Source organism: Balaenoptera acutorostrata, chromosome 3 (genome assembly GCF_949987535.1).
Source record: "Balaenoptera acutorostrata chromosome 3, mBalAcu1.1, whole genome shotgun sequence".
Classification (NCBI taxonomy): domain Eukaryota; kingdom Metazoa; phylum Chordata; class Mammalia; order Artiodactyla; family Balaenopteridae; genus Balaenoptera; species Balaenoptera acutorostrata.
This window is the reverse complement of record NC_080066.1, coordinates 127,767,250-127,788,520: the sequence shown is the minus strand read 5'-3', so window position 1 is coordinate 127,788,520 and position 21,271 is coordinate 127,767,250. Positions and strand designations below refer to the sequence as shown.

Sequence of the window (21,271 nt, the reverse complement as noted above, 5' to 3'; positions counted from 1 at the left end):
TTTGAACCTATATCTGTATGGTAACAAAATGCTTCAAGATATCACATGGTCAAATCTAAATGGCTAACATCTTGAAGATAAATTAGCCTAGGTTCAAATATGTTTAGTGTCCCTTGATGGCCATAAACAGGTTACTCTCACTCATCTCTTTGAAATTCAGTTTCCTTACCACTGAGATAGATATAAGACCATGAAAAGATTTGAGAGAAAGACATACACACACAGAAACAGAGGAATAGAGGTTGTCATACACTAAAGGTAATACTTTCACTATTTTTATTGGACAAAGGAAGGATTTAATTTGCTGACTTAACACTCCAACTCCTCGATTTTCTCATCTCAGTACTAGACTTTTTTATTTTTAAGGGCACAATTTTCCTAGATCTCCTTAAACAAAAAAACAGCAAAGAGCAGACAGGTGTTATATTAGGCAGGCATTTGACTTGAGAAGAAATGACCCTATTGTGTGCATGTTTATCAGTCCCCTCTAAGGGTTCAGTAATTAAGATCATTCTTACCCTGAAGTTCTCCAAGCAGGTGAGCATTCTCGTCTTTTAAACTGTAACTAATTTTTCATCTGTAGTCTCACACTCCCTTAAAGACTTTAAAATGGGTTTTATTAATATTCTTTAAGACAGCTTTGGAAGGTTTTTACTTATTCAAATATTTTTTTTTTAAATCAAAGGCATTGATTTGCTCACAGTCCTGGTTCTCATTAGAATCTGGCTATTGTTTTTAAGAAATAGAGGCAAATTTTTATTCATACACAATGTTAAAAGAACTCATGAACTTGTCTCTGATCCCCTTATTGAGAAACAAACATTAATCACATTTCCCTATAGTCTGGTGTTTTCATTCATTACTCTTTCCAGATAAGTTAGACATTTGTATGTGAATTTAAACATTAGAACCATTCCCCATTTGTAACACTTGGAACCAGTAGGTGCAAGAACAGAAAATGCTAAAATCTTAATTAATTTTGTGCACTTTTTACTTAATTCCTATCAAAATCCTTAATAACTTTAAAAGATTACCTGTTTGCCTCCAGATAGCTAATCTATAGGCACTCATCATGTATATTAATACATGGATAATACAGAAATTCATTTACATGAAGTACATTGCTATATAAACTGCAATTTGAATCTGGTTTGAAATCCATCGTTAGCAACATTTTTCTTTAACATAGCAATTTTGTTGCAATACTTTTATGCTTTCCACAAAACATGTTTCCCATTTTGACTTATGAAAGTTTGTGAATTCTAAATACTGGTGTGAATAGGCCAACATCGACTTCAATTGATAACTTTAATAGGGCAAAATTTTCAAAATCCTCTGAGGAAGAGAGCAAAATCATGAAACATTGGTAATATTTGTAATTGGAAAGAATGAAGCATAGGTTGTTGTTAAGAGTGTACATTCTGAATCAGATTACCTTGTTTGAATCCTTATTCTGCTACTTTTTAGCTGTTTGGCTTTCCTTAACTGCTTTGTGCCTCAGTGTCTTCCATAAAATGACTTATTTTATAAAAAGATAAACTGTGTGAAGATTTTAACACAATACCTAGCACTTAGTAAATATTCAGTATCGACAAATATAATTATTATTTTTATTACCATCATCCTTCAGTATATTTGTAGGGAGATATTTTGACAAACTTTTCAACCAGAGATTTTTAACGTAAGTGAATCCATTCAGTATAATGTAATGATGTATTTTTAGAATCATTTTATTTAATTGAACAAAACTCTGGCACCTATTTATTTCTCCTAAGCAGTCCTACTTTTAAGCATTTCATATCTAAGTGGACTTTTTTCTCACGATATTTTATTTAATTTAGTTTCTTAAGATTATTTCATAATAGAACGTACTGAATAACTCTTACACCATGAAAAACTGGTTCTGTCAGAATAGTGAACTTTAACTTTTTTGACACCTGAAGCTTTCTTTCATCATATTCAAAGACTTCATACTACACCATTTAATCATAACTGCACAGGTTATCCTCACTGGATATTCCAAAGAATGAGATGCTGAGCTCATTAATAGCCAGTGAGCTTAAAGTAAACCCTATTATCACAGAAGTTTTCCATAGGCAGACCTGATTAACTATAATGAATATTCTCAGTTTTACATTCTCTAGCTTTTTTGTGGTTAAGGAACCACCTTGGAATCCAAGTAGTTTGGGCAGTATTTTAAATTGCAGTAACAATTACCTTCATTTAGGAATGCTTTCCAATTCAGACTCTATTGAATGTATGAAAACACACTGTGCTTGAAAAGTTTTAACCCAGCACTGTCAGATGTCTTTACAGGGCTAAATCTTCTAGGTTTGGATGAATGACACATTCATATATAATGAGGGTCTAAAAAATCCATTACTTGAAATAACCTAATAGGTGATATACATTCAAAGAATTCTCATAGAAAATCATTCATAGAAAAAGTAAGTATGTATTTTAAGATATATCCCTGTTAGGTATAATTAATTACATTTATATTATTTGCCATTTAAAAAGAAATTAATAAGAAGGGAGATAAGCAGTTGCAAATACTTTATTTTGCTAGACAAATGCAAATATAATTTGAAAGTAATTGTATATTCTCTTAATTTATTTTCATTTGACTCTAGTATCATTCATCTCTACTCCACTTTAGCATTTTATTTCAATGGCCATATCTCTGATCTTGTAATCACACTAAATTTCTCTATCACTGAAATATTAAATTGCGACAAAATTCTATTTATTGACCACAAGGTTTTTGCTTCCTGACTCCATTGTTTTCAGGGTATTTGCTTTTCAAGTTTTCCAGTTGTCCTAGTAATCCAACCCATTGATTATCTTCCCCCATTCGTTTCCTTCTGAGCTAATTCCTCTCCAGAGCCAGTTTGGATCCCATGGTCTGTTGCTTACACTGTGTCTCCTCAACTGCCGTGTCTCCTCAACTGCCCTGTCCCCTTGTCCTTATGCCTCACTCTGCTGAGTCTTCACACAAAATATCAAACTGATGGATTTTCAAGGCTAAAAGGCATCTGTGTTAAGTTATCTGTTACTGTGTTAAAAACTGCTGTATTACCTAGGAGCTCAAAAAATATCACATCTTACTAAATCTAGTTATCTAATCTCTAGTGAGTCAGTAACTTGAAGAAGCTATTCTTTTGCTTCATATGGATTGTGGTATTATCTAGATCACTTGGTGGTACTTTGTGGGTGGCTGGTCTGGTCTGGAAGGTCCAAGATAGCTTCACATGCCTGAAACCTTAGTAGGGATGGCTGGAAGCCTGGGCTTAACTCTGCCCTCTCCTTTATGTAATCGCAGGGCCCCTTCACCTCATCTCTTTAGCAATGTAGTTGGACTTATTACATGGGTCAGGACTCTCAGAGTGAGTATTTCAAAAGATAGGAAGTGAAATTCCTTGTCTTCTGTGGCCTGGGCCCAGAAATCAGCACAGCATCACTTCTGCTATATGCTATTGGTCAAAGTAATCACAGAGCGCATCCCTATTTAACAAAGTGAACATAGAATCCAGGTTTTGATGTGGAGAATATTGAAGATACTATGGACATCTTTACTCTTTTACATCATTCATTCATTCATTTCAGCATTCATTTATTCAATCAATAATGATTTGTCACTAACTATAGTACTAGGTACTTGATGGATACAGAGGGTGATGCAATGACTAGGAAGTTGTAAGTTTCTTTATAATGGAGCTTACACAGGAGACAAATACAATGGTAACTAACATTATATTATTAACAGTAGGAGAGATACTTCACTTACTGGTAGTCAGGAGTGGGCTTTCTGAAGTTAAAATCTAAAAGATGAGAATCACAGAGCCGTGGATAAAGTAAAGGAAAGACAAAACAAAATCAGAGGCCCATTGTCCGGAAAGGGTTTATCATGCAGAAGCAGGAAGAAAACCTATGTTTCTGAAACATAATATTCAAGATGAGAATAGTTGGGTATATGACCAGAGCCAAAACTTTCAGGACCTTGTAGGCCTGGTTAACAAGCAGGGGTGAGTCAATAAAGTGTTCTAAACAGGACAATAAAAGAGCTGATTCTCTGGTAAAAGAACATCTGGCCAGTCTCAGAAGGTTGAGAGAAGGTCAACAGAGGAAGCATGTTGGCCTGCTAGAAGGCTATCACAGGACGTTTGTAGTAGTCCACGTGAGAGGTAATAGTGGTGATAGTGGAGACTGAGAGAAATGTATAAACTCCCAATATATTTTGAAGGTAGAATCAATAGAAATAACCATCTTTTCTAATCACAGACAATATTGTTGAACAAACAGTTGTCATTACTGATCTCTACTATTTAACCATCCTTTCATATGCCAAAAATCTGTAACCCAGGTTATAAATACTTCACAGAAAATGCTTTCACTGTAATCATTAATAATATTAAACTTGTCAAAAACAGTAGATATTTTAAGTATTAACTTCTGCCTTGCTAACATTTGGCACATTGTATTACTTCCTGTTCTTTGAAGCATACAACTCCTTTAATTTTTGTAACACAACTTTCTGGATCCACATATCTCTCTGCTAATTTATGTTTATTTTCCTTTAGGAGCTTTTATTTTCCTCCAACCCCGTAAGTGATTATATATTCAAGAGTAAATTCAAATTTGACATTTTATATGGCTTTGTTTATACTTTCTCTGAGATATCTCAACAGAACTGTAGCCTGCAGTCAGCCTTCCGTTCTGAGCTTTAGATCCATATTTCTGCTTGGCAATCAGAGACATGCATTTCTGGGCATAAAATAGATAAAATATTCCACAAAACCCTTTCAATGCAAACAACTGAAAATGCGGGAAAATATTCTTAAAATATTATAAAAGCATTAACGTATTTATTTAAAAATTCCAGGCCAAATTTATACAAAAATAGTACAGTGAGCCTACTTTTGCCCTTGGGGGCATTTGCTGACATGGGCAAATTTGAGCTTCAGTTTTTGATGGCATCTCTGGGCAAGGGATGCAGAACTCCAAACCCATGGTGTTCCCTGGGAAAGTGTCTACCAATAGAAGTTGGAACTCAAAGGACTGTACCCACAGGGTAAGAGTAGAGCAGAAGTAAACCCAGTCTACACATTCCTACTCTCAAGGGCGTGCAAAGAGCCTTGCCTTTGACGTGAGAAGGGTGGAGGTGACGTAGGAACCATTCTTGAAGTTATAATCACAGACCAGCTCTTATATGGATTTTTAACTCAAATTCATGTCACCCAGATGATTAAAATAAAACCTCAAGCAAGGAACTTGGATTAATGTGATCCTAGACATTGATGCCAAGAGTTGCCTATGGGCACAGATCTCTAGAGGAGGAAGCCATCATCTGAGGCATGAAGTATCCTCATAAATATTTTTTAAAGGACAATGAGTAGCACAGAGTTAAAATTAACCAAGAATACACAGGAACAAGGTACCCTGAGAGAAAACCAACAGAAAAGCCCTCTCAACACTATAATTGGAAATATCAGATGGTATAAAACAATTACTTTGTTTAAAGACAAGTGTCTTTAACCTTTGCAGGTTAAAGACACTTTGCAGGTAATGGGAAAGTATTAAAACAGTGGTATAAAAGGTAAACCAAAGAACTACACAGAGCATTTATAAATGAAAACTACATTATTGTAAATAACACAATACAGATTAAGCAGAGCTAAAGAAAGAATTAATGAACTGAATTAGCTCAGAGAATTTATTCATGCAAAAACCTCAAGAAATGGAAAAGTTGGAAGAGAGGTTAAAAGACATGGAAAAGGGAATAAAAAGGATTCTCAATTGAGAATAGAAAGAGAACAATACAGGTTTATTTGAAGAGCTAATGATGAGAATTTTCCAAAAATTTCCTAAATGATGGACACCAAACTTAAATCAAGAGATTTAAGAAGCCCAGCAAATTCCAAACTATAAGTAAAAAGAAATCTATACCTAGAAACATTATATTGAAGCTGTAGAACATCAAAGCAAAAAGATTTTGAAAGTAGCTGGAGGAAAAAAAGATGTTCACTTCAAAGTATGAGACTTTGAGCTAACTTTTCTACAGCAATAATGGCCATCTGAAGACAATGGAATTATATCCTGTTGTGCTGAAAGAAAATAACTGCTAACCTATAATCCTATGTACAAGGAAAATATCTTTTAAGAATGAGGTTAAAAGCCCAGAGATAAACCCATGCACATATGGTCACCTTGTCTTTGATAAAGGAGGCAAAAATATACAGTGGAGAAAATACACCCTCTTCAATAAGTGGTGCTGGGAAAACTGCACAGCTACATGTAAAAGAATGAAATTAGAACACTCCCTAACACCATACACAAAAATAAACTCAAAATGGATTACAGACCTAAATGTAAGGCCAGACACTATAAAACTGTTAGAGGAAAACATAGGCAGAACACTCTATGACATAAATCACAGCAAGAGCCTTTTTGACCCACCTCCTAGAGAAATGGAAATAAAAACAAAAATAACCAAATGGGACCTAATGAAACTTCAAAGCTTTTGCACAGCAAAGGAAACCATAAACAAGACGAAAAGACAACCCTCAGAATGGGAGAAAATATGTGCAAATGAAGCAACTGACAAAGATTTAATCTCCAAAATTTACAAGCAGCTCATGCAGCTCAATATCAAAAAAACAGACAACCCAATCCAAAAATGGGCAGAAGACCTAAATAGACATTTCTCCAAAGAAGATATACAGATTGCCAACAAACACATGAAAGAATGCTCAACATCATTAATCATTAGAGAAATGCAAATCAAAACTACAATGAGATATCATCTCACACTGGTCAGAATGGCCATCATCAAAAAATTTACAAGCAATAAATGCTGGAGAGGGTGTGGAGAAAAGGGAACCCTCTTGCACTGTTGGTGGGAATGTAAATTGATACAGCCACTATGGAGAGCAGTATGGAGGTTCCTTAAAAAACTAAAAACAGAACTACCATACGGCCCAGCAGTCCCACTATTGGGCATATACCCTGACAAAACCATAATTCAAAAAGAGTCATGTACTACAATGTTCATTGCAGTTCTACTTACAATAGCCAGGACATGGAAGCAACCGAAGTGTCCATCAACAGATGAATGGATAAAGAAGATGTGGCACATACATACAATGGAATATTACTCAGCCATAAAAAAAAGAAATTGAGTTATTTGTAGTGAGGTGGATGGACCGAGAGTCTGTCATACAGGGTGAGGTCAGTCAGAAAATGAGAAAGAAATACCATATGCTAACTCATATATATGGAATCTTAAAAAAAAAAAAAAAAATGGTCATGAAGAACCTAGGGGCAAGGCGGCAATAAAGACACAAACCTACTAGAGAATGGACTTGAGGATACGGGGAGGGGGAAGGGGAAGCTGGGACAAAGTGAGAGAGTGGCATGAACATATATACACTACCAAACGTAAAATAGATAGCTCCTGGGAAGCAGCCGCATAGCACAGGGAGATCAGCTCGGTGCTTTGTGACCACCTAGAGGGGTGGGATAGGAGGGTGGGAGGGAGGGAGACACAAGAGGGAAGAGATATGGGAACATATGTATATGTATATAACTGATTCACTTTGTTATAAAGCAGACACTAACACACCGTTGTAAAGCAATTATACTCCAATAAAGATGTTAAAAATAAAATAATGAGGTAAAATATATATTTTTTGAAATTCAACATCAGAAAGTCTACTAAAGGTAATTCAATATGATATATTTCAGGCGAAAGGAAAGTGATCACAGATTTGGAAGGTCTGTGATGAAAGAAGGAATTAAGGGCAAATAAGCTAACATATATCTGGGTAATTTAAAAAATGTGCAAGTATAAAGTATGATAATGTCCAATAAGTTTTAAAAAAACGAGGGAATTAAAGTTCATGACTCAGTAACATATGTCAGAACAGGAATAAAAGGAACAAAGTGTTCTAAGATTCTTATTTTGTCTAAAAGGATGGTAAAGGTATTAATTGATGTTTTTGGGTAACTTAAGTATGCATGTTGCATGCTTTAAGACAATCAATAAAATAATAGAAACAGAGCAGTTAAGTTCCCAACTAGTAGCAGGAAAAAGGTTAGAATAATGATATAATCCATTAATACAAAGAAAACAAAGAAAGAAAGAACACAAAACAAACAGAAAGAATAAAACAACAGGAAACACTTGTACCCAAATATATCAGTATATTAAACTGAAATGAATAAAGTGCTAAGTACTCTGGGTAAAAGAAAAAGATTGTCTGACTTCTTTGAAAAAATAGAATATAACAACGTGCTGTTTAAAAGAGATACTAGTAAAATATAAGGTTACTGAAAGTATAAAAGAATGGAAAAGACATACCATGTAAATATTAACTAAATGAAAGCCAAGATAACTATATTAATATGAGACAAAATAGTTTTAAATAATAAAACATTAATAGAGATAAAGGAGATATTTCACAAAGATAAAAGTTTCAGATCATCAATAACATAAAGCTGATTTAAATTTGTATGTAATGAATAGCATTGCCTCAAGATATGTAAAGCAAAAAGGAGACAGAACTACAAGAAGAAAAATTTTAAAAGCTACTACCCTTTTAGAAGAGTACAACACTTTCTTCTAAGTTAATCCAAGTAGAATAAATGCGGCAAAAAAAAAAACCCTAACAACTATATAAATGGTATGGACAACACAGTTATCAGACTTAACCCAATAGATCCACATCACATCCCAAAACTACAGACTACTCCTTCTTTGCAAGCACAAACAGGATAAAAATCGATCATATTCTGGGAGATAAAACAAGTTTTAACAAATTTCAGATGATTGAATATATATGAACTGTTTTCTCTGAATATGATTCAGTTAAGCACAAAATCAAAACAAAGAGAAAATAAAACATAACCATATGTTTGGAAATAAAGAAGCGCTTGGGTACACAAATTCAACATGTCCACCAAACTCCAAACTACCCCTCCTTTCTTCCCTGTCTTCATCACTCATCCCCCTCTTGTCTAAGGCATCATTTATGGTCCCATGACATTGCCTTAGTTCAGGCCTTCTCTTTGAGTTTCCTCTCTTTGAGGTTCATACTCCTCCTATCTGCCACACTATGCCTTCTAAAAGATTGGTTTAATCATATAAAGCCTTTATTTAAAAATTTTTAAAAGACCCTCAGTACCAACAGGATAAAATTCAAACTCCATAACATGACATTCAAGGATCCTTGATAGAGCCTCTGCTTTTCTTTTCATCTTTATTTCTTCCCAAGCCTTCATGCACCTTTTATGCATCAGTTATGCTATTTACTTATACTTCCCTAAACACCCTGTTCTCCCTGTCTCCTCCTTACCTTTACACCTACTTACCCCTCTACCGGGAATGTTCTCTCTTACTATTCACCCACCTGACCATTTCCTATATATCCTGGGAGATACAGTTCAAGTATCACATTCCTTGCCTGGTCAATCCTCATAGTGTTATTCACTTCTTCACTTTCTACCCTAGAATTGTTTTTTGTACTTCAGTTTTTTAAATTAGCTATTTAAATGTCTGCCTATTGTGTTAGACCATAAACTACACGCAGATAGGATTTTTTTCTTGTTCATTTCTTTTTCTATTCTTAGCACTTATATAAGGAGGGCTCAAAAATTGAATTTATGAATAAAATTAAAATTCTTATGGTAGCTTAAACATATTTGTTGAAAGAAGCAAGAAGGATCAGTCAATATGTTGGCTATGAGAAAGGAGAGCAATATTATAAAAAGTAGATGGAATGACGTGTAAAGAATATCAGATGGCACATTTGGTGTGGTAGTCCTAAAACCTTTTAGCATCCTGAAGGAAGGGCTTCCAGGTAGAGTTGTACAGCTTTTATACTGCATAACTCAAGAGAGTGCCATACACATCTAGTCAAGGATGGGATATTGTTGTCCAGAGCAATCCTGAGTGCAAAAAATCCTGAGTGGTCCCACACAATTTCCTTGATCAAATGAACCATGTCATTAGAGCCCAGGAAATAATTGTTATTTATTATGACAATTGGGAGTCATCATTAAGAAAAGGCCTGCATTTTGCATACCCTAATGAGAGAAATGTGTAACACCTTTTGGAAATCTTCCCATCAAAAACAAAAAGGTTAGGTACCTAACGTAGCAAGTTTTGATTGTATGGGGAAAACCGTCACAATTAAGCCAAATAAATGAGTCATTGCAGTGGGTTGAAATCCATATCCACCTGTGGTGTAATCTGCAAAGTTTGCTTAAGGTTTACGCATGAATATTATGACTTGCAGTCAAATTCTTTCTGACCGAATAATTTAGATAATAAATTTATATACTTGTGTTACCCATTTTATTAAATAATTGGTATCCAGAAGCCCAAGGACTGAGCCTCATATGGGATAATTAGAATTCACTGACTTGAACCAATGGCTTCATCTGCTTCAGAATTTCATGCTAGTGTGGATACTCTGCTTTTATACCCAGAACATCATTTGCTTGCTAACAGTATAAACCAAACATACTTATGACATTTTTTTCTGGGAAGCAACTAGAAAGAAAAAATAAACTCTGCTTAGTTTCACCTGCAAATGCTTTTTTAAAGCTATGAGTCTTATTCATTGCCCACACTCAGGAATCACATTTCCCTACCCAAGCTGAAATTCCCAGGCCTAAATATGTTCTCCACCCACCTCTTAATATTCCTTCCCTGTTGCTAGATGTATTCTTGAAAATAGCTTCTCACAGTAAGAGTAGCCACTGGCTTATTGCAAACCACATATTTTATCTGTTTTAATATCTCTTTTCTACAGATCCTCCTGCTGTGGAACCAGCATTTCTGGAAATCCGGCAAGGACAAGACCGCAGTGTCACTATGAGCTGCAGGGTCCTGAGAGCCTATCCAATACGGGTGCTGACCTATGAGTGGCGCTTGGGAAACAAATTATTACGGATGGGTCAATTTGACTCTCAAGAATACACAGAGTACCCGGTGAAGAGTCTTTCCAACGAAAACTATGGGGTTTATAATTGTAGCATCATAAATGAAGCTGGAGCAGGGAGATGCAGCTTTCTTGTTACAGGTAAGATGCTGAATATTTTGCTTTTTTTTTTTTTAGATCATGGGAGCTTAGGCTTATGTCAATATAAGAAAGAAAGCATTTTGCAGATCCATGGAGCATACCATGAACAGCTTGACTGTTCATATTTAGAGTTTCTGCTCATTTATTTTCAAGGCAAGTCTATTTTAGTAGTTAAGATAGTTTATGTGCCTATAAAATTAGAAGTTTATGTGAATTCAAATAGAGTTGGTGATGAGGTTGGTTATGTTGAGTGTTTCAGTAATAAAGTGACAAATCTTAACTAGCTTTATTTAGATCAAATTGCAAATATTAATACATGTTTTCTTTTGCAAGTTTAAAATCCCTTGTGATCCAATACCTGCTCTGGTTTTAATAGTAGAGAGTGCTTTCTTTCTTCTTCTTGTTTATTTATTTATTACCTCTTAATGTATGGTGAATCTTCATTTTGTCCCTGGCTTACCATAGGACCACAGATATTCAAAGGGAAGTCAATATAGTTGTATCTGGTATACAATGAATTAGAATTATCATTTTTGATATCATTATCTTTTAATGTATTTAAGGAAATATTAAATCTGTATTAAATCATACATGTTTATTTAAATTATTTTGGTAATCTAAAGTAAATCTGTGTAATTTTTGAGCTAGGGTTTAGGCATACATTAAAAGGATATACTCCTTTTCATTATTATTTTGTTCTAGATTAGTTGAAACGGTTATAGTGTTTATGCTGCTAAAAGAAGAAACTGGACATTGTATGTTACCTGGAAAGCAATCATAAAAATCATGATTAAAATGTTTCAGAATTAATTAAATCTTGTTCATTGGTAATATAAATTCTTATTAATAAGTTCTTACTCATAAGAGAACTCTCTAATATGGATTGCCTTGAGACATTTTTGCTTCCTGAAATGGGATATTAGGTGGATAAAATACAATTGACTAACCAAAGAATGTGAAGACATCCTCTCTGCTGGATCTTGCCACCTCTTGGTTTTGCAGTCTCTTTTATTAACATTCAGTTGAACTTAAGGTTTTTCTACTTTGATACTTAAAGTGAACTATTAAAACGAAATAAAAAATCCCTAGGACAATTACTTACATGGTGATCTAATTTTTCTTCCTAGGAATATTTGCAAGGGTAAGAGAATGTAATCTATTACTCTATGGGGTAATTTAAATGGCATGATATACTTTCATTCCTTATTTATATGTTATTATCCCAAACAATAAGAATCCTTCAAAGGCAATTGTTTTTCACATATTGGTACAAATGGAGCACTTTACTTTCTTTCATTAACCCTCCAAAATAAAAATACTCCATAAAATTAACTAAACCCCTTTCTTCAATCCTTTTGGCTTTATACACGTTCTGATTTTCTCTGGTGACACTGTTTTCTAACTTTGACTGGTTTAGACAATGCTGCCTCTGCAAGATTTTTATTTGTTCTCTATTATATGATCCAAATCCTATTTTTTGAGCTAGAAGACAAGCTGAGACCAGAATAAACACTAGCTCCATTCTCCCATTCCAGATCCATGGGGTGCAGTAAGTAGATTTCAGTAGTTGAAGAAAGGAATAAACCTGTTGTGGATTGCCCCATAGAGGGAGAGGAAACAGCCCCGTGCATTAATTTGTTTCTAATGTGCATTTTTCACTCTCCAAGTCAACCTCATTGTTTTAAGATCTCCACATAAAATCTAATAAAGTTTTTTTTTTTTTTTCACACACACACACTGTATTTTATTTTTACAAGAGATAGATAGACTGACACCAAGCATTGTACATGGATGACCACAACAAAAGCAACAATGATTGCAATTACCAAACATGAAACACACTTATACTATGTCATAATATTGACATTCAGTCCAGTAATCCTCCACTGTAACAGCTCCTTTACTTTGCAGTGAAAATTGATTTGTATATTCTTTTCCTCTGAGTCCTTGTGGGATTTTTTTTTTTAATTCAGACAGAAAGTCACAAAAATTATACTCATCCTCATCAGTTCACTCAGTCCCATGTAATTAATTTCTTTTTTTTTCATCTTGATCTTTTGTTAGCACTTTTATGAGTTCATCAGTTTTTCATTAGAGTTCTGAAAATGCTTATTCATTCAGTTCAGCAGTACAGTCAGTTACCAGAAACCTGTACTTGTCAGAGTCTTTTCCATGAATTTCTTGAAGATGAAACTCTTTTATAGGAACATATTTGCAAAATCATCAGAGTACACCCAGAACTGTCTGTAAATGACAAAAGACTTAAAAATGACCATGGTTAAAGATTTGATGAAAGTTCATAATAATGCAGTTGACAAGAAAATTAGTTATTTCTGAGATATACATTTTAAAGTAATAACTAGGATTATTACTTATAACATTATACCAGAACATATAAGATTTTTAGAAGTTTCCTGTAATGTCTGAAACATTTATATTAACATATTTCCATACATATTTCCATACAAATACAAATATAAGATTTTTAGAAATTTCATGTAATGTCTGAAACATTTATATTAACATATTTCCATACATATTTCCATACAAATACAAATATAAGATTTTTAGAAATTTCATGTAATGTCTGAAACATTTATATTAAAATATTTCCATACATATTTCCATACAAATACAAATATAAGATTTTTAGAAATTTCATGTAATGTCTGAAACATTTATATTAACATATTTCCATACATATTTACATACAAATACAAATATAAGATTTTTAGAAATTTCATGTAACGTCTGAAACATTTATATTAACATATTTCCATACATATTTCCATACAAATACAAATATAAGATTTTTAGAAATTTCATGTAATGTCTGAAACATTTATATTAACATATTTCCATACAAATAACCCAATGAAAGTTTAGTATTAGTTGTTTTGTTTGTTTTTTTATACTGCAGGTTCTTATTAGGCATCAGTTTTATACACATCAGTGTATACATGTCAATCCCAATCGCCCAATTCAGCACATCACCATCCCCACCCCATCGCAGTTTTCCCCCCTTGGTGTCCATATGTCCATTCTCTACATCTGTATCTCAACTTCTGCCCTGCAAACTGGCTCATCTGTACCATTTTTCTATGTTCCACATACATGCATTAACATACGATATTTGTTTTTCTCTTTCTGACTTACTTCACTCTGTATGACAGTCTCTAGATCCATCCACTTCTCAACAAATGACTCAATTTCGTTCCTTTTTATGGCTGAATAATATTCCATCGTATATAAGTACCACAACTTCTTTATCCATTCGTCTGTTGATGGGCATTTAGGTTGCTTCCATGACCTGGCTATTGTAAATAGTGCTGCAATGAACATTCGGGTGCACGTGTCTTTTTGAATTACGGTTTTCTCTGGGTATATGCCCAGTAGTGGGATTGCTGGGTCATATGGTAATTCTATTTTTAGTTTTTTAAGGAACCTCCATATTGTTCTCCATAGTGGCTGTATCAATTTACATTCCCACCAACAGTGCAAGAGGGTTCCCTTTTCTCCACACCCTCTCCAGCATTTGTTGTTTGTAGATTTTCTGATGATGCCCATTCTAACAGGAGTGAGGTGATACCTCATTGTAGTTTTGATTTGCATTTCTCTAATAATTAGTGATGTTGAGCATCTTTTCATGTGCTTCGTGGCCGTCTGTATGTCTTCTTTGGAGAAATGTCTATTTAGGTCTTCTGCCCATTTTTGGATTGGGGTGTTTGTTTCTTTGATATTGAGCTGAATGAGCTGTTTATATATTTTGGAGATTAATCCTTTGTCCGTTGATTCATTTGCAAATATTTTCTCCCATTCTGAGGGTTGTCTTTTCGTCTTGTTTATGGTTTCCTTTGCTGTGCAAAAGCTTTGAAGTTTCATTAGGTCCCACTTGTTTATTTTTGTTTTTATTTCCATTACTCTAGGAGGTGGATCGAAAAAGATCTTGCTGTGATTTATGTCAAAGAGTGTTCTTCCTATGTTTTCCTCTAAGAGTTTTATAGTGTCCAGTCTTATATTTAGGTCTCTAACCCATTTTGAGTTTATTTTTGTGTATGGTGTTAGGGAGTATTCTAATTTCATTCTTTTACATGTGGCTGTCCAGTTTTCCCAGCACCACTTATTGAAGAGACTGTCTTTTCTCCATTGTATATCTTTGCCTCCTTTGTCATAGATTAGTTGACCATAGGTGCGTGGGTTAATCTCTGGGCTTTCTATCTTGTTCCATTGATCTATGTTTCTGTTTTTGTGCCAGTACCATATTGTCTTGATTACTGTAGCTTTGTAGTATAGTCTGAAGTCAGGGAGTCTGATTCCTCCAGCTCCATTTTTTTGCCTCAAGACTGCTTTGGCTATTCGGGGTCTTTTGTGTCTCCATACAAATTTTAAGATGATTTGTTCTAGCTCCGTAAAAAATGCCATTGGTAATTTGATAGGGATTGCATTGAATCTGTAGATTGCTTTGGGTAGTATACTCATTTTCAAAATGTTGATTCTTCCAATCCAAGAACATGGTATATCTCTCCATCTGTTGGTATCATCTTTAATTTCTTTCATCAGTGTCTTATAGTTTTCTGCATACAGGTCTTTTGTCTCCTTAGGTAGGTTTATTCCTAGGTATTTTATTCTTTTTGTTGCAATGGTAAATGGGAGTGTTTCCATAATTTCTCTTTCAGATTTTTCATCATTAGTGTATAGGAATGCAAGGGATTTCTGTACATTAATTTTGTAACCTGCAACTTTACCATATTCATTAATTAGCTCTAGCAGTTTTCTGGTGGCAGTTTTAGGATTCTCTATGTATAGTATCATGTCATCCGCAAACAGTGACAGTTTTACTTCTTCTTTTCCAATTTGTATTCCTTTTATTTCTTTTTCTTCTCTGATTGCCGTGGCTAGGACTTCCAGAACTATGTTGAATAATAGTGGTGAGAGTGGACATCCTTGTCTCGTTCCTGATCTTAGAGGAAATGCTTTCAGTTTTTCACCATTGAGAATGATGTTTGCTGTGGGTTTGTCATATATGGCCTTTATTATGTTGAGGTAGGTTCCCTCTATGCCCACTTTCTGGAGAGTTTTTATCATAAATGGGTGTTGAATTTTGTCAAAAGCTTTTTCTGCATCTATTGAGATGATCATATGGTTTTTATTCTTCAATTTGTTAATATGGTGTATCACATTGATTGATTTGCGTATATTGAAGAATCCTTGCATCCCTGGGATAAATCCCACTTGATCGTGGTGTATGATCCTCTTAATGTGTTGTTGGATTCTGTTTGCTAGTATTTTGTTGAGGATTTTTGCATCTATATTCATCAGTGATATTGGTCTGTAATTTTCTTTTTTTGTAGTGTCTTTGTCTGGTTTTGGTATCAGGGTGATGGTGGCCTCATAGAATGAGTTTGGGAGAGTTCCTTCCTCTGCAATTTTTTGGAAGAGTTTGAGAAGGATGGGTGTTAGCTCTTCTCTAAATGTTTGATAGAATTCACCTGTGAAGCCATCTGGTCCTGGACTTTTGTTTGTTGGAAGATTTTTAATCACAGTTTCAATTTCATTACTTGTGATTGGTCTGTTGATATTTTCTGTTTCTTCCTGATTCAGTCTTGGAAGGTTATACCTTTCTAAGAATTTGTCCATTTCTTCCAGGTTGTCCATTTTATTGGCATAAAGTTGCTTGTAGTAGTCTCTTAGGATGTTTTGTATTTCTGCGGTGTCTGTTGTAACTTCTCCTTTTTCATTTCTGATTTTATTGATTTGAGTCCTCTCCCTCTTTTTTTTTTTTTTTTAAAGGATTTTCTTATTTATTTATTTATTTATTTATTTATTTATTTTTGGCTGTGTTGGGTCTTCGGTTCGTGCGAGGGCTTTCTCCAGTTGCGGCAAGCGGGGGCCACTCTTCATCGCGGTGCGGGGACCGCTCTTCATCGCGGTGCGCGGGCCTTTCTCTATCGCGGCCCCTCCCGTCGCGGGGCACAGGCTCCAGACGCGCAGGCTCAGCAATTGTGGCTCACGGGCCCAGCTGCTCCGTGGCATGTGGGATCTTCCCAGACCAGGGCTCGAACCCGTGTCCCCTGCATTAGCAGGCAGATTCTCAACCACTGCGCCACCAGGGAAGCCCTCCTCTCCCTCTTTTTCTTGATGAGTCTGGCTAATGGCTTATCAATTTTGTTTATCTTCTCAAAGAACCAACTTTTAGTTTTATTGATCTTTGCTATTGTTTTCTTTGTTTCTATTTCATTTATTTCTGCTCTGATCTTTATGATTTCTTTCCTTCTGCTAACTTTGGGTTTTGTTTGTTCTTCTTTCTCTAGTTTCTTTAGGTGTAAAGTTAGATTGTTTACTTGAGATTTTTCTTGTTTCTTTAGGTAGGCTTGTATAGCTATAAACTTCCCTCTTAGAACCGCTTTTGCTGCATCCCATAGGTTTTGGGTCGTTGTGTTTTCATTGTCATTTGTCTCTAGGTATTTTTTTATTTCCTGTTTGATTTCTTCAGTGATCTCTTGGTTATTTAGTAACGTATTGTTTAGCCTCCATGTGTTTGTCTTTTTTACGTTTTTTTCCCTGTAATTCATTTCTAATCTCATAGCGTTGTGGTCAGAAAAGATGCTTGATATGATTTCAATTTTCTTAAATTTACTGAGGCTTGATTTGTGACCCAAGATGTGATATATCCTGGAGAATGTTCCGTGTGCACTTGAGAAGAACGTGTAATCTGCCGTTTTTGGATGGAATGTCCTATATATATCAATTAAATCTATCTGGTCTATTGTGTCATTTAAAGCTTCTGTTTCCTTATTTATTTTCATTTTGGATGATCTGTCCATTGGTGTAAGTGAGGTGTTAAAGTCCCCCACTATTATTGTGTTACTGTCGATTTCCTCTTTTATAGCTGTTAGCAGTTGCCTTATGTATTGAGGTGCTCCTATGTTGGGTGCATATATATTTATAATTGTTATATCTTCTTCTTGGATTGATCCCTGGATCATTATGTAGTGTCCTTCCTTGTCTCTTGTAACATTCTTTATTTTAAAGTCTATTTTATCTGATATGAGTATAGCTACTCCAGCTTTCTTTTGATTTCCATTTGCATGGAATATCTTTTTCCATCCCCTCACTTTCAGTCTGTATGTGTCCCTAGGTCTGAAGTGGGTCTCTTGTAGACAGCATATATATGGGTCTTGTTTTTGTATCCATTCAGCCAGTCTATGTCTTTTGGTTGGGGCATTTAATCCATTCACGTTTAAGGTAATTATCGATATGTATGTTCCTATGACCATTTTCTTAATTGTTTTGGGTTTGTTTTTGTAGGTCCTTTTCTTCTCTTGTGTTTCCCACTTAGAGAAGTTCCTTTAGCATTTGTTGTAGAGCTGGTTTGGTGGTGCTGAATTCTCTTAGCTTTTGCTTGTCTGTAAAGCTTTTGATTTCTCCATCAAATCTAAATGAGATCCTTGCTGGGTAGAGTAATCTTGGTTGTAGGTTCTTCCCTTTCATCACTTTAAGTATTTCATGCCACTCCCTTCTGGCTTGCAGAGTTTCTCCTGAGAAATCAGCTGTTAACATTATGGGGGTTCCCTTGTATGTTATTTGTCGTTTTTCCCTTGCTGCTTTCAATAATTTTTCTTTGTCTTTAATTTTTGCCACTTTGATTACTATGTGTCTCGGCGTGTTTCTCCTTGGGTTTATTCTGTATGGGACTCTCTGCGCTTCCTGGACTTGGGTGGCTATTTCCTTTCCCATGTTAGGGAAGTTTTCGATTATAATCTCTTCAAATATTTTCTCTGGTCCTTTCTCTCTCTCTTCTCCTTCTGGGACCCCTATAATGTGAATGTTGTTGCATTTAATGTTGTCCCAGAGGTCTCTTAGGCTGTCTTCATTTCTTTTTATTCTTTTTTCTTTAGTCTGTTCCGCAGCAGTGAATTCCACCATTCTGTCTTCCAGGTCACTTATCCGTTCTTCTGCCTCAGTTATTCTGCTATTGATTCCTTCTAGTGTAGTTTTCATTTCAGTTATTGTATTGGTCATCTCTGTTTGTTTGTTCTTTAATTCTTCTAGGTCTTTGTTAATCATTTCTTGCATCTTTTCAATCTTTGCCTCCATTCTTATTCCGAGGTCCTGGATCATCTTCACTATCATTATTCTGAATTCTTTTTCTGGAAGGTTGCCTATCTCCACTTCATTTAGTTGTTTTTCTGGGGTTTTTTCTTGTTCCTTCATCTGGTACATAGCCCTCTGCCTTTTCATCTTCTCTGTCTTTCTGTAACTGTGGTTTTTGGTCCACAGGCTGCAGGATTGTAGTTTTTCTTGCTTCTGTTGTCTGTCCTCTGGTGGTTGAGGCTATCTAAGAGGCTTGATGGGAGGCTCTCTCTAATAAAGTTTTGAAGAAGAGAAAAAGAAATGATTGAATTCCAAATACAGTATAATTCAGGAAAATATATAAAGAAATCAATGATTCCATAGAATCAGACATCTGGAAGAAACTTTGAAAGGCTATTTACTTTTCTACTAAAACATACCAGAATTAGTAGTAATCCTTATCAATTTCCCATAATTCAAAACTCTTTGAAGCTATGCAGAAGAGAACTAGAGAATATAATATATGCAAGGATTCATATATTTATTATGCATATGTTCTTTACCCACAAAACAGATCTTTGAAGACAATTCTTTGAAGACAATTCTTTTTCCTTGAGGCCCAAATTAACTAAGAAACATTTAAATTTTCATAGTTATAACTATTGTACCAAATTTAAGAATTTAAACTCTTCCACTTGCTTGTCCTAAATGTTCTGAAAGTGGACTTGATCTGACTGCACATCAAAACGTACAGAATTGAACTGAAAGGCAATGGCAGCCCTCATGTCTATATGTATTCTAGCTCCCGGGAAAGCTCAAAAGTTCGGACGTGTTTTCTTCATTTATATCATGAGTATGCAATGTGTGTGGGTGTTTGGGGGTAGGAGAGTGGGGTTGTGTTTACCAAGAAGTCAGGGGGTTGTGAGAATATTTTCCTGGAAAGGAAAAGAAGATAGTAAGCAAAGGTATTCTGGGAAGAGTGACCAACCTAGCTTGTTGTGCACTGTCCATATTAGAGAATATTAGCTATAATACTACAAAATACTGTGTACTTTCATTTATTTTATTTACTAGTATTGTTATAGTGAAGTTAAGCCTAGTTTTTTTGTGTTTTAAGCCTTTGTGAACTATAGCAGGAACCCGAACACCATTTATCATATTTTTCTATGGGAGAATTTTTACAAGTTCTATAAATAAATGTGACATATTAATTTATTATAATAAGTCCACTTGTAAATGTGCAATTCCAAGTATATATGTATAAATACATAGACATAAGTATTTCTGTATTAATAAATAGTTCTGTACTGTTTAGCAGATCACTCAGCTGGAGCATGGATTTCACTTTATCACAGGTTCAAATGCTCCAAATTAACATTTGGAAAAAATGTTTTTAAAGACTTCAAAACATCTAGGCACATTCATTACATTACAGATACGAGTGAATAACATGCTAGGTTAGATCCTAGCACACAGCTTGATCCAGAAAAGAAAACCAGTAAATCTGGGATGATGGAATAGATAGAGGGATGGCCAAGAGTGAATGATTAAATGGAAGGAATCTTACTGAAAATTATTTTTTAATGGGAAAAGAATGAGGGTGAAAGAGTAGTTCAAGTTGAAAATACGTAGTGGGCTGAATAGTGTCCCCCAAGAAGGTAGATCCATGTCCTAATCCCCAAACCCTGTGAATATCACTTTATGTGGCAATACATGATTAAGTTAAGGATTTTGAGAGAAGGAGCTTATCCTGGATCATGTAAGGTTAGTGAAAGATTTAATGTCCTTAGTTGCATGATAGAGGGCCCTAGCATTTTGCTGGTTTTGGGCTGAAGGTCACTCTCATGTCTTAGAATATTTCTGCAGGTCCTAGAGATCACCTGTAATTCCTTGTCACATGTGCTTTTCCAACGTGGCTTCTTAATTCATCAAGCCATGAGGAAAAATCTCTAGCTCTAGTCTGTTAAGATGGAATCTTATATAACATAACCTAATTACTGAAGGAACATCTCATCACAGTTTTTTCCCACCCTCCATGGGAGAGAATTATACACAAAGACATTAATAACAGAGGTAGAAATCACTGGAGTCACCTTAGGTTCAGTCTGCCACAT

At 35.0% G+C, this 21,271-nt stretch overlaps 1 protein-coding gene across 3 annotated transcripts in view; it reads left to right on the top strand.

Moving 5' to 3' along the window:
* The window catches only part of MDGA2 (MAM domain containing glycosylphosphatidylinositol anchor 2), an 814,155-nt gene that overhangs the window by 671,771 nt on the left and 121,113 nt on the right, over positions 1 to 21,271 (top strand). For all 3 annotated transcript variants that reach the window (XM_007192803.2, XM_007192802.2, XM_057544648.1), the window contains one exon: positions 10,815 to 11,084. In XM_007192803.2, coding sequence (XP_007192865.1) covers positions 10,815 to 11,084 — 270 coding nt within the window. The remainder of the gene's footprint in view (positions 1 to 10,814; positions 11,085 to 21,271) is intronic.